The sequence below is a fragment of the Eriocheir sinensis genome, unplaced genomic scaffold (genome assembly GCF_024679095.1).
Source record: "Eriocheir sinensis breed Jianghai 21 unplaced genomic scaffold, ASM2467909v1 Scaffold398, whole genome shotgun sequence".
Lineage (NCBI taxonomy): Eukaryota > Metazoa > Arthropoda > Malacostraca > Decapoda > Varunidae > Eriocheir > Eriocheir sinensis.
The window spans coordinates 156,410-171,626 of NW_026111718.1; the positions used below are offsets into that span (position 1 = coordinate 156,410).

The 15,217-nt window shown below is 42.8% G+C and overlaps 1 protein-coding gene across 3 annotated transcripts in view; it reads right to left on the reverse strand.

Moving 5' to 3' along the window:
- The window catches only part of LOC126992081 (protein unc-13 homolog 4B-like), a 47,062-nt gene extending 32,119 nt beyond the window's left edge, over window positions 1-14,943 (reverse strand). Inside the window, exons 1-2 of one of the 3 annotated variants that reach the window (XM_050850758.1) lie at window positions 14,362-14,943; window positions 5,545-5,622 (exon numbers count right to left, since the gene is read on the reverse strand). In XM_050850758.1, the coding sequence (XP_050706715.1) occupies window positions 5,545-5,622; window positions 14,362-14,742 (459 nt within the window). In that variant the 5' untranslated portion in view covers window positions 14,743-14,943. Of the gene's footprint in view, window positions 1-1,093; window positions 1,110-5,544; window positions 5,623-14,361 lie in introns of those variants that run through there. The other 2 variants (XM_050850759.1, XM_050850760.1) reach the window with 2 other exon arrangements.
- Window positions 14,944-15,217: the final 274 nt, after the last annotated feature.

Consider the following 15,217-nt stretch of genomic DNA (forward strand, 5'->3'; position numbering starts at 1 on the left):
CCGAGTGGCTTAAAACTACCCACATGCTGTCCTGAAGACCACCCATCAACCCGGACTCTAGAGGAAGCCGTCCAAGCGAATCAAGAACGAGTTCCGGGGGGCAGCATGAGCCAATGCAAGATGGCGCCACTATAAACACTCGCCTGCGCCAGAACGGGCTGGGCCGACCATCAGGCCCCACCTGGAAGAAGCCTTGGGCCAACCATCAGGCCCCACCGGGAAGATGCCTGCCGGCGCAATAGGCAGCAACGTAAAAAAAAAAAAAAAAAAAAAAAAAAAAGTGAGGGTGAGCAAGATTTCCCAACTAGACTGAACCAGTGGCTCGCGGAACACGACCTGCTGGACTCCTCTACTATTACTCCTACAACGACAACTAATTATAATGATGACAGTACTACTACAACTAATGAAATAACCTAGCCAGTATTCGAACCGTTTGCCGCATGTATCACTACCTGGTCGATGCGGAGGCTTGAGTGAGACTCGCTTGTCCCTTAACCTCAACCCGATGTAGTATAACTACTACTACTACTACTACTACTACTACTACTACTACTACTACTACTAATTATAATGATGATGATGATAACCATAAAATAATATAGAAACAACTTGAGACTTTTATGTTTTTAAAGTTAATGGTATTGATAATGAATTTAAAAGCATCTTCAGGTTGAATTATTTCACTTCACTGAGCTGTATTTTGAATTAGCACATTGACCTTTTCCTGTACATGCTATAAAGGTTTGATGTGATAATGCAATTTGTATCTAATTTTATCCAAGAAAAGTCGAGCATTATTCTTATATTCAGTTACACCTTTTCACTGAACACTCGATGTTCGAAATATCTTTCGCAGATATAGTGACAGGAACACTGTTCAGAAGAGAACCTTCAGCCCCTTGTTACAACCTCAAGGCCAGATCAATAACACGCCACGTTGTATTTCTTCCACGCACTGTTATCGGCAAGGTGCCGTTCCCTTCGGTAGCACTGACTGTTGCACTGAGCAAGTGCTTCATGCACTAGGGCGTCGTGATGTGTTGGCCACGTCCCTCTCCCGCGGAGCACACACTGCACAGGATAGACTCACTCGTCACTCCACACCCGCACGCAGCCCGTGCTAACGCATTGTAAGCGTCAGAGGGGTTGCCCACTGGTGTAGTTCAGGTAGAGTTACCATATAGCTATTTCTTATCAGCTCGCTTGAAGGGAGAGTATGCATTACCAAAAATTTTCTTGAGGATGTGTATAATTTTAAACAGTATATTAACAGTGATATGAAATCCGAGGTGCTCCTGGAGCCTTCAATGCCTTCAAGAGCCACACGTGCTGACGGTTGGCTGGCCCGGTGCGTCATGGCATCTTGTCCCTGACTCACCTGAGGCTCCACACCGCATCTAGCGCCTGCCGTGATGGCCTTGCTATAGTGTGCACTGTTACATAAGTAACATGCAAAAGACTGAATATTTAATCACTGAGCGCGCGCACGCATACACCCACCCACCCACCCACCCACAAAAAAAAAGTCTCTGACGAAGATAGCACTAATAGTAGAAAAATACAAAACACTATCAGTCTGTGACGGCGTCCCTTTCTTTGGGAAGGAGAGGAGCATAGGAAAGGGAAACGGCAGACACCACTTCGTCTAATTACGTTACGCTGTAAAGTCTTGGAAGTTGTGCATCTGGCTGAATCCTGTTTAGCGTGATTTTTTTTCTGGCGTTTCCCGGGTCTTCTGGGCTTTCAGCCCCTCCCTCCCCCATCGTAAGGTTCCGGCTTGCCTTTATTTTTACCCACTGCCACTCCACTATTTTTTTATGCGGTCCAAGCATCGTTATACCCTTAGAGGGCATTCAGCGTTAACCTGTAAACGGAATAAAAGAGTTCATGTTAGTCGACAGGCACAATCAATTGTTGTGCAGACGAGACAGTGACGAAGGGGGAAGTTCAGAGTGCTGCAAACAAAGTGAATCACAAAAGGCAACTCTTGAACTGAATGTGAATAAACGAGGGTGACTGAAGATACGAATGAATACCTTTTGCTTCTACTCTGGCATGCTACATTGAGTCATAATATCAGTCTCAGGAGTCTAGATCATTCGAAAAAAAAAGTAAGCATAACTCCCTCAACGCCAAGGATTGAAAAGAAAACAACGCTCTAAGTGGTTATGCAGTGACTTCAATCGACTTTTTGTAGATCATTCATGGATAGGAAAAAATTAAATTCAAGCTCTGTCATCGGCTGAGGAGATTCTCATCCCTCTTTTTAGTTTACCTTGGAGTCGAGTTTTGTCCACCGATGTATCATTGCAGTACGGGCACTATTTATTTCTATGTCGAATATGCAATTTGCGTTATAACACAATTTGAACCTAACTATGCTTACGTGTTGACAATGTATGTATATATATATATATATATATATATATATATATATATATATATATATATATATATATATATATATATATATATATATATATATATATATATATATATATATATATATATATATATATATATATATATATATATATATATATATATATATATATATATATATATATATATATATATATATATATATATATATATATATATATATATATATATATATATATATATATATATATATATATATATATATATATATATATATATATATATATATATATATATATATATATATATATATATATATATATATATATATATATATATATATATATATATATATATATATATATATATATATATATATATATATATATATATATATATATATATATAAAGACGTAGCTGGCCGCACATATACGTATATATAAGCGGGGGTATGATCTGGGAGCGGGGTCGCAAACCCACCACCTCCAAGGGCGAAAGTGACTCAAGCGGTCTCCGACACTCATCACAACACAGTCGTTCCGCACACCTGCATGTAACGCGGGCAAAGAGGGCACCGGTCTCCAGGGACGTAAGCGAATAAAATGGACGCTAACCATTCGTCACAAACACGGCCGTCCCTTGCACCCGTAACACGGGGAGATAGAAGTCTGGTCCGGGAAAGGATCGTAGATCCGTGCCTCCAGGTATAGAGACGAACCAGAAGGACGCAAGTCATTCGTCACAAAAGCAGCCGTTCCTCCCGCCAGTGACGGGTAGGGAGGACGCTGGTCCGGGAGGAGGTCGTGAACCCGCGTCTCCGGAGACGAAAGCGAACCAAATGGATGCAGGTCAAGCGAACCATATGAACGCAGGTCATTCGTCACAAACACGGCCGCTCTTCTCGTCCGTAACCCGGAGAGAGAGAACGCCGGTCCGGTAAGGGATAGAGATCCGCGCCTCATGGAACGAAAGCAAACCAAATGGACGCAGGTCAAGCGAACCATATGTACGCTAATCACTCGTCACAAACACGGCCGCTCTTCTCGCCCGGCGGTGGCACAGGGAGACAGAGTGCCGATGCGGGAAGGGGGCCAGAAAACTGCCGCTTCAAGAAATGCTATGGCTTCACAGGTTCGAATCCTGTCCGCAGCGGTGGATGTTTTAGCTGCTCATCTTCGGCAGTCGACTCGGTGGAGTGCGAAAAGGGAAGGTTGATAAAAGGTTATCGTGATTCACAATGAAGCAGCCAGACAAAGAGCGTGACGAGAGTATCATACATCGCAAAGGGCAATAATGGCATGCCAGGTGGTAAGGCACCTGTTTGCAGGTGACATCGTGTCGTGAACGTGAAAATACTGAGATGAGTCATCACCGATCACCCCTTCAGCTCTAAGGCCCGTACCAAGAGAAGTTGCACACCAATCATGCAGGATGTGCCGTATCAACTGTGATTCCAAAGCATTTTAATAAAATAAAGTTTATTCCCGCTTATGAAATCTCCTTCAGGTTCATTTAAAAAAAATAATTAAAAAAATTATAGAGAAAATTCGTTTCCCTCTTCTCGGTATTTTTTCACAGATAAACAAGACCTAGATACTTATGAGGAGACGGAAAAATAAAATGAGGAAATATATAAGAGGATGAAAGAATGTTGCAAGTGGAGAGGGAGAAGTAGAAAGGAGGAGGAGGAGGAGGAGGAGGAGGAGGAGGAGGACGATGATAACAGGGATGAGGTTGTTTAAAGGCCAGGGCCAGGTCTGCTCTTGAGTCAAGAGGGCCACGAAGCGGTGGTATAGGATTGCGACGTGGGGGGGTTGAGGGAGAGAGAGAGAGAGAGAGAGAGAGAGAGAGAACTGGGGAGGGATGAAATGTACTAATGTACTCCTAATAGTTACATGTATACCCACACATACGAAAAACCATAAAAAACAGATATCCGGGTACTGTCATAGGAGCGCTGCCCCCTTGGAGGACGTCGTGCGGCGGTTAGCTGAATTTTAAGAAGTTTCTGTGTCACTTCCTTTATTTTGTACGTCATTGAGAGTCTCTATTTTTTTTCCATATGAATTATGTCTAAGTAAGCGTTCATAATAGTGTATTCATTATATGTACGGTTTTAGTCTTATGTGTGGCCACAGTTTATTCATTACATGTAATGTTTTTTGGGTGCTCTGATGATTCTATCCTCTCAGGGTTTTTGTGTCCCCGTCCACGGCTAGCAGTCGGCCCAGTCGCTGATCTGGATTGGTTGGGCTGGGGTCTTCATCCCCAAACGATACAAGATAAGAAGTAGACACTCAAGGCTCCAATCACGAGTCCTTCCGGATTTTGTTGAGGAGACTGAATACCCTTGGGGCGGGATTCCTCGATACATTCACATCGGGTGAGCCTGATATAATAACAACAACAATAACAACAACAACAACAACAGCAGCAGCAGCACCACCACCACCACCACCACCACCAACAACAACAACAACAACATCATCAACGACACTAAAAGCAGACAAGAGCATACTTTCCAACAACATATTTTCACAGGTCAGCAAAAAACGATAACAACAACACAAATAGGAGAGACTGGCCATCCTTTAGAAACGTTTTCCATTTTACTATAGGGGCGGAAGTTCCACTTGTGAGACGCTTCATATTATTGGTTGAAATAACGGGAATTAACAAAACGTGCAGACTTCTTGGAACTAGTAACATAATATACAGTACTTGTATGTGTGTGTGTGTGTGTGTGTGTGTGTGTGTGTGTGTGTGTTCGAAAGGATTCTTGATTGCGTGTGTAAATGTGTTTATTTTCAATGCATTTTATGTAGGGTCACAGCTGGAAGATGTGACAGTCATCACAACACTCAGGCTTCATGAAGGCACGGGTATAAAAAAAAAAAAAAACTAAACTTTCTAAATAAACAGATACTAGAAATAAAAGACAGAAATCTGACTATGCTAAAAATGACGCACACAATAACCTTGCAACATTATAAGCAGTATTACCAGTGGAGTCGAATCAACGATGTTATTATGCAAAATTTAAAATACAAGCAGGGTTAGCAAGTTAATAAGGACCTTTATAGGACAACCAATATTAAAGGCGTACTACATCCTACGAGTCAAGAGTATCACACTAGATTAGTAAGGCAGTTTGTGTACCTTCTGCTTGGTGGCCTCCTCCTGCAGGCCCACGGCAGCCAGCAGGTCAGTGAGGCTCACCACCGGCTCCCCCACCCGCTAAACGTCGCACGCCACCAGACGCCACGCCGGGAAGAAATGAAAGTCAGAACAAATCTATGGGCAACGTGCCTTAGCCAGTTTATATATATATATATATATATATATATATATATATATATATATATATATATATATATATATATATATATATATATATATATATATATATATATATATATATATTTATATATATATATATATTTATATATATATATATAGATAGAGAGAGAGAGAGAGAGAGAGAGAGAGAGAGAGAGAGAGAATCATATAATATATTTTCAGATGTCATTGCTATTATTGTTGAAATGTATAGACTAATGAATGAATGATTCAGAAGTTAGGGAAACTAACTAATTGTTGGTGATTATTATGACGAGTGTTGAAAATATAGTTATTCAACACACACACACACACACACACACACACACACACACACACACATCTATTATACATATGTATATTTACTGATTCTGTCGAAGTTCAAGAAGGAAATTTTTGAGGAACATACATCTCAATGTTATTTAAACCGATGTTGATTTAAATCTGAGAAAATAGGTCTTGGGAAAGAGGATGTATGAGGATTAAGCGCGAAATTCGAAAAGGAAATTCCTGAGGAACATATTCACATCACGGTGGAGGTTATGTAATCTTGTTTGAGAAGACTTGGGAAAGATCTGATCTCCGAGGGTACAGAGGTAGTCAGCAGGGTACAGAGACAGTCAGCAAGGGCAAGATTTGAAAGCGTGAACTCTGTGACTTTGTTCAAGCCATTTTGTGCAGTGAAATGGCAACGGAAGTTGATAATAAGTTCACTTCATTTTTGCATCATATGAGTATTCAGACATTTCATATTAACAAAACTAAATCGTACAAGTCCATCCTTCAGTTCATCAAAGACAACTAAGTGGGTGCTAACAAAGAGACAACTTAATGCTGCCGATAAATATAAGGGCCTGAGTACAGCTGCGTCCTTAGCCTGAGCCGCCGGCGGACACCATGAAGGAGGCCATTTATCGAGGCCGTCAGGAGAACGCGAAGCCGACACTTGATCGAACTCCTCGGCGCCGCTGACAGACACGAGTGGCGGATCTCCTCGCGACCCGGGGCTTCGCGGGGCCCTTGTTTATTGCTCGATGATATGTTGTTGTTGTTGTTGTTGTTGTTGTTGTTGTTTTCTTATTTTTTTCTTTTTCTTTTTCTTCTTCTTCTTCTTTTTCTTCTTCTTCTTTATTATTATTATTATTATTATTATTATTATTATTATTATTATTATTATTATTATTATTATTATTATTATTATTATTATTATTATTATTATTATTATTATTATTATTATCATTGTTATTATTATTATCATCATCATTATCATCATCATCATCACTTTTATTCTGATCAGCTTGATTATTTTTTGCACAGCATAGTAGAATACCATAGAGAGGCACACATGGACGTGCCAGTTTGTGAACACCCATGAAATGTGTTCGGCCTGACAGAAAACAGTGACGGCAGGTGAAGTCTGAGCGGTGTGCCTCGCTCCAGGACTCGCGGGAATATTTGTTGCCTCCTGTCAGGTGACATCTTTATATTGGCGCTTGGGAGGCAGTGGCCCGGGTAAAAGTGTCCTGGTGTTGCACGTGCCAAGCTAATTATGTTAGTTATGAATCAGACAAGGGGTAAATCTTTTTGTCTATTACATTTTCAAGAATCAATGGAATAGCATTCTTATGATTTTAAAGGTTGCCTGATAATGGCGCACCATATAACATACTTTCCATGACTCTGAAAACCAGCTGATGTAAATGTATACACTATACATGTATGCACTCTCGGGTAACGTATAGAGTGAAAAAAAGTTCTTGTTCTGATGTCATCGGAGCTGAACGTCACGTTGGCCTGATTGGCTGGAACAAGACGGCCACTTTTCTCATTGAACGTTCGTTGCCTGACGATACGATGGACTGTAGATCAACTCCCTGAGTCACTGACGTCAGTACTTCATCCTGCAATGCACCCAAGGGCGAGATAGCGGTAGACGCCGCTTGATAGAACGATGTAGAATACTGGCTGGGTTAATTCATTATTATTATTATTATTATTATTATTATTATTATTATTATTATTATTATTATTATTATTATTATTATATCAATAATATTGTAATATTTGAATATGTATAATTTTTTTTTTTGTATTTGTCGTTATCGTTGTTGCATTTCAGTTTCTGTGGTGTTCATTATACTTCTTACAATACTGATGTTTATTTTCTCTCATGTTCAGAGTCTCGAGTCGTCACACCGAAGTCGGAGGACTGGCTTGAAGTGTTGGGGGATGAGGTGCCGCGCCTCGAGGTGGAAAGCCTTCACTGCGTGGGATTAGGCTTCAGGGACGTGAGAGCCTTTTGGAAGATGGTGCAGCACAGAAGACGGCGATTGAAGTGAGAGTCTTGACGAGGATCAGATGATTCAAGGTGAGATATGATGAATGCCAATGACTTTCATGGTGCAGAGTCGACTTCCTCTGAAGATGTGCTATGTCTTCCCTTCCACACAGATTCGGTTTTTCGCTGAGATATTTATTTTTTATTGATAGGTAAAGTAAAGGTAAAGTTGGGGGCATACGCTGTAGCAGCGCGTGGTCTAGGTGCTCATCTCCGTGACATTGGCCCTTGAGCCTGTGGTGGGAGGGTGCCCATTTCCCCGGGACACAGGGCCAGTGTGATATTCGGGTTACCACAGTTTACCTTCCCCAGGTTTCCCCTGGTACCCATTTATCGACCAGCCCGAAAAGGGAGGATGAATAGCTGGGTGAGCTGCACGCCGACTGCCCGGGCCGGGATTCGAGCCCGGGCTCGCGGAGTAAAAGCCAGGCGCGCTGACCACTAGACCACGGAGGCGTATACTAGGCCACGGAGGCGTATACTAGACCACGGAGGCGTATACTAGACCACGGAGGCGTAAACCAGACCACGGAGGCGTATACTAGACCACGGAGGCGTATACTAGACCACGGAGGCGTATACTTGACCACGGAGGCGTATTGATAACAGATTTAATTAAACCGTGACACACCAGGCCTGAGGAGATGAAGGCACATCATGCCACAGCGGAACGAGAAACAGTGTACCGTGGGTGCTTTCTGCTGGAGGGTCAACGCTGGCATGTTTCGTGGCTTTGTCACATGCAAGGGTCTGGATGAGCTCAGGGGCCGGATCCTCAAACCTTTCGACACCCAAGCACACGTATTTGACAAAGATTCCGTAGGCGTTTTGGCATATCCAGGGGAAGTTTAATGACCCTGGTGGTAGTGTGACCCTTCTTCTGTACCATGAATGTGAAAACCCTCATGAAAACCCGATTAATCTCCTTTTCGGCCTTTAGAAATAGTTGTTGATGTGGGAGGCGGAAGCGTCTGAGAACACCGCCCCGGGGTCCCTGCCTTGTAGCTCAGGTTTAGTATAATTGAGTAACTTAATTTTGGCGTATTGTTTTTCAATGTTTTGCTGGGACAATTTTTGGTAGGGATCATGTGCACGTAAAGGAAATTTTGCGCCTCACCTTAAGCTCAACAAATTTTCTGGTCATATCTTACTAATACGACGGGCATGTTTCATGCATATGGAATGATGGATCTTTTGCTTTGAAGTTCCTTAAAAAAACATTCTAAAAGCAAATTTATTTCAAAGGCATAGCATAGACTTCACAACTAGTTGACGGGAAATCTCTTCAGTCTTGGCGCGCTGGCTTCGCGTAAGGGGCCGATTGTTATGGCGACTTTCACTGCGACAACTCAAACACACTCTGCGTTCTTACTCCGAATTTAAGTGGAAACAGGACGAAATCTTCAAGTTTTAGTGCATACAAGCAGGCAGGAGTGTCTCTAGAGTGATTTGGTCGAGGATTCAAGGTAACTTATATAAAATAGCACCATGCGTGCACTTTGAAAACGTTGTGTAAAAAATGGCAAATTTGCGTAACTTTAGGTTGAAATCTTTACGTAAAATGAATGATAACTGTAGGATAGTGAAGTCCACAGTTTTACGTATTAGGAAACAAGAAATGTACGTTTAGTTAGTGCCTACATGGCAACTCAGCTCGTCGGGTTCTTCCCGGGGACGTGCAGGCCGACCTGGACCGGGCCAAGGCAGAGGAGAAGGAGGACGACGAGGTGATCTTGGCCCAGCTTGCCAGGGAGCTGGCCGACGACCAGCCGGACCCGCCGACGGACGAGTTGCTCCTCGCCGCGGTCGGCAACTACGCCGGCTACCTGGCCAGGAAGGTCCAGGCCAACTCCTCTGTGGCCGAGTGCTGCAAGCAGGAGCTTGCCCAGCAGGAGGAGATGAAGATTACCGTGGAGCTCGAGAGGGGCGACCCGCCCTCTGTGATGTTCGACGCCCTGGTCGAGCTGGTCGACAGGGGAGAGCTGGAGACAGGCCGGGCGGTCCTGAAGCGGCCATCTCCCAATGGCCCACATGGCGTCCTTCAGGATGTCGCTGTGGGCCTCCCTGATGTGCAGGGAGGACAAGAAGGAGCGCAGGTTGAGGGTCCTCTCCCTTGCCATGCGCCACAGGGACGGGTTCAGGCACCTCCTGGAGTTCCTGGCGGCCTCAGACCCGACCTTGCAGGGGTACAGGTGCCAGGAGGGGCACAACCTGGCCAACACCATCTTGCCGCACATCAGCAGGTCCCTCTTCAACTGTTTCGGTGCTAATTTCTCCAAGGACGTGACCTCAGAAGCGAGGAAGAACAAGGCCTTGAAGCAGCCGACCGGCAGGAAGAGGAGCAGTATCGAGGAGGGCAGGAAGGAGACGGCGAGGAACAGGGACGTGTACAAGTCCAGGAAACTGACCGGGGCCCACAAGTCATAGGCCAAAAGGCTAAAGTGATTGTTCAGGGACGAGGGCCAGATAGCCGGCAAGACGTGCTGCGGCAATAGTGACATCGCAATTCAACCAAAATAAGTTGTGATTGTATATAGAAAAATGAATATTTTGCTTTTGTTGAGTAAAATTAAGATGTTTCTGCATGCTTTCCTCAAGTATTAAGTTTCTAATGTGAAAATTAAGTGATTTATTAGATGTTAAAAACTTACGTAAAAAATTGCACTAAATAAAAAAAAAAAAGTAGCTATTTCGGGCAAAAACTTATAAGATATGCTAAATATTGCTATTGATTCTGAAAATATAAGTGATTATCTCTGCATTTGGTGATGTTTGTGCATCTAGCGTAAAATCTGAGGATTTTATAGCCTTTTTAAGTTTTGTTATACTTATATAAAAAACAATTAATCGGGATTTTATTAGGGAACGACTTTGAATTTTTTGATACCGCTGCTCATGGAGACTCATATATGCCTAAGGGAGGTGCCTGTTTCAGTTTCAGGTCGCTAGCTGCTTTGGTTTTGAAAATATTTAAATTTTAAATTTTTGAAAATCGGCCCCCTGCGAATCGGCCCCGCGCCCCGTTTCCCGTCAAGAGATTGTGAAGTCTATGGGCATAGATTCATGCATATCACAAACAAAATACAAGATAAATGATGAGAAGTTTGCGAATCAACAAGACTCGCAAGCACAGACCAGAACGATGATGTGCACTCCATGATCCGTCCCTCTGGCTCGGGTACTGGCGAGGCGAGGGAGCGAGCATGGCAGTGATGTGGCTCCTTCCCACCATCGACCCCAAACCCACACCATGCAATGCCAATATGCATGAATTACAGTTTCTGCTTAACTGATTACAACACGTCCATGAGCTTGCCGTTCAGCTCAAGATGGTACGGTGGCAGGTGCGAGTTGTTGTAGGCTCGGGGGATGGGGGGGTGGGGGGTAAAGGAACGTTAGGTCACGCCTAGGTAGGCAATTGGGATGATGGTGGGTGGGGTTCCCTGGACGCCTCACTCGTCTGGCGAGTTTTCTCCAGTTAGGAGTTGCCAGCAGTTGTGAGAAAAGTTCAGAAAGTGGTACTTTTGCTGCGGATTTTGTGTTTTACTTTATATTTGTTAATCTTAGTTCATGTTCATAAATTTATTACACACACACACACACACACACACACACACACTCACACATCTTGTTGGCTGTGACGTCACGGGAGGAGGTGCTTGCCATGTAACAAGTGACGTCATTATCGTATTGACGTCACAGGGGTGACGCTCCTCCTCTCAAACGTACCTCCTCTCGTGACGTCACTTTCAACAAGGAAGTGTGTGTGTGTGTGTGTGTGTGTGTGTGTGTGTGTATATATATATATATATATATATATATATATATATATATATATATATATATATATATATATATATATATATATATATATATGTGTGTGTGTGTGTGTGTGTGTGTGTGTGTCTGTGTTAGAGTCGGCGTCGACAACAGTCCATGCCGTCACGGAAATGACAGTATAATGCTTCATAGTGTTGCAGACGCCGCGGCTGAAACACGCCACGCAGGTGAGTCATCATCACGCGCACCTGGAGCACCGCGGGGGCATGACACAACCTTTGAGGCACAGGGAAACAGACAGTGGCGGCTGTACACTGATGTGCAACGCTGGAGGGACTGACCTTCATACTTACTGGACCATTCATGAGTGTGAACAGACATTTTTGTATGAATGTCCTTCCCAGAGATGAGGGTAAAATGTCACGGGAAATGTGTGCGGGAAAAAGATTGTGAGAGGCAATTTATTCCTGCCTTGTTCGTCTGTATATTATGAATGTTCTTTCGTTACTATTTTAGGAGTACGTATACGATATTATTTTTACTTTGCGCAACAGATTTATATATTTTAAGTTTATGAGTTGGTCTATAATTCTTTACGGAATCTGTTGCGATGATTTATGAAATAGCAACAATAAAAAAAAAAATTTTACTTCACCGTATCCCCTCAAAAAATCAAACTATAGTTATAACTTTTACGATTTCTCACTTTTAATGTAATGCCATAATGATATGGATAAGTTTTTTACTTATTTGCTGTAAAGTTGAATGACCAAATGTTCAATGTATATTGAAACGGCATGAATTACGACTAGCAGAACAGGTTTTCGACAATAGACGGTTATAACATCACCATAGCCGATCCAGGATTCAGTACGCTTCCTAACTAATAGGCGGTAATGTTATAATTGTATTTCGTAAAGAATCCTTATAACCAAAAACTAACTAAAATTATGAGTATTCTTTTTCTTGAACAAAACATTGAATAAACAACAGAACAATAATATGAAAATACATTCATATTAATACGACAACTGCGGCCCGATGCAGTAACGCACGCCAATTTGCGGGTATCAGATTCCTTAAATAACCATATTTTCACTGCACAAAGCAGGTGATGTCACTTATTGTGACTTCGTGAGCTTTCACATTTATCTATATGTGTATATTTCATGGAGGCATAACTTACATTACTACTTTCAGTTTTACTAGTGACACGTATTTGTGACTGTTTATCACAGTAGAATTTCACTCAATTAAGTGAATCAGACACCATAGAAATATTACCAGTGTGTGTATGAATGAATACAATGATAATCACATACTTTGATTTAACTCTAGGATGTCTCGTGGATCATTTATATATATATATATATATATATATATATATATATATATATATATATATATATATATATATATATATATATATATATATATATATATATATATATATATATATATATATAAAACAAATAATCCGGATAGGCTATTCTTTAGCCTACTACCGTCGCTCGAGGCCCCCAAACAGTCCCTCCAAGTTTGGTGATGTTAGGAGTGCCTGTTGTGTCCGAAACTTGTTGGTTCTAGATAATTTTATCGTGTCGGTTTATTCGTAAATCCCTTCTTCTAAGATTTTGTTCCTCCGTAGAGGGACCGTGGACCTTTGTCGAGGGACAGCCCAGAACGAGGGTGCGGGGATGTACTCCAGAGATTTCTCTCTATTATAGGAGAAGGTTGCTGACAAGACCGGCTCCACCGGCTGACGCCGACACAGTCGATCTGTCGACGACGAATGAGGTTGCACTTGTGAGTGCCTTCCTATTACTTTCGGTACAAGGTGGATCACAAAACTACTTCTAAAATCATATGATTTCTTATTGTAAGATGCACTTTAGTCATCTTATTTGTTTACATTGGACATTTTCACTGTTACGTAAACGATCCGTTAAACACATATGAACAAATATAAACTTTATTACACGCGTTGTTGTGTGAAGATCAAGGGTAAATTCTCTTGGTCTTGCATTCAATAACAAATTTGTTCCTTTTCGTCCAGTTAGCACAGTGTTCAAAGAAAACGAAATTTTGCAGCATAAACTACTGTGTATGCGTATTTCTGCTGTAGGCTTGTAGAACTTTGAGAATGAAATACAAATGCTTTTCATATGTGCTTATTCATACAACATCTGAATGTATACTGGATCTACCTTTCCTGGCGCCCACACTTTAGCGCTTCACAAGGGAAGACTGCAGTAAACAGTGTCCCTGGCTCTGTCCGCTCATGCGAACCTGGCATGCTACTCTTTCACCCTCCTCTGCCATTCGTCCTTCAGCACATCATTCGTCTGTCAGTCTGTCTGTTTGTCTGCTTAATGGTCACTTAGTCTTTTCGTATAATTGTGACCTTTCTCTTGCACCATATAACTTTACTTCTTTTTCTTAGGTTGCCAAAAAACAAAGAAACGAATACACGCTTAACGTATTATCTTTTAACTTGATCATAAAAGATATAGACTTACCTTGACGGCCGACTTAATGTTGCTGAGCTTTCTGTTCTGGGTGTGGCCTGCGCGCCGCCTGGCCCGCCTGGGGGACGGGGGCTGGGGCACCACCTCGCCATCAGGACTCACGTAGAGGGACCTTCGCTTTTGTTGCCTACTTTGGGCCTCTTCTGCCGCCATGGCCGCCGGAAGGGACATTTGGGAAGCTTTTCTTACTCTGAGCGGTGGTGATGGTTGGGGGACCCTGGCGGGCGTGAACCCGTAGGATATAGAGGCAGCTTTGCCGCTATAGAACTGCTCCTCCTGCTTCTTCGTCATGATGGGCATTTGCTGCGTAAGCGTGACGTCTGGGAGGGGCTCGTGGGACAGCATTTGAAGTTTTTTTTTCACTGACTCCATGGTGTCATCGGCGGGTACGACCGACGGCAGTGACTGAAGGGAGCGCTGTTTCTTGCCCCGGGGGCTGGGGATGGGCGCGCGGGTGTTGATCCACTCAGGGAGGGGCTTTGTTTCTGGTTCTTCCTTGGCGGTGTGTTTCGGTGACGGTTGACGAGCAACTTTGCTTTGGTTGAAATTTGCTTCATATTGATTTTTTGAGTCTTTTAGTGCGTGGACTTGGTTTAGGTGGCCCGTCTCGTGGCTCGGTGATCTCCCAATAAATGGGTTCAACTTCGGAGCCGCCAGAGTAATTGCTGCCGGGCCCCGCGTAACCTGAATCTGACGGCGTCCTCTCCAGTTTATTAGCAGCTTTATTGGGGGTGAGACTCTTTCCATCGTAGGTAGTCATCATGTCGGCGGATTTTATCGGTGAGTTCCTTTGACCGTTTACAGAATTATCGCTGACAGACGGCTCTCAGGTGGACGGTGTCGTGCC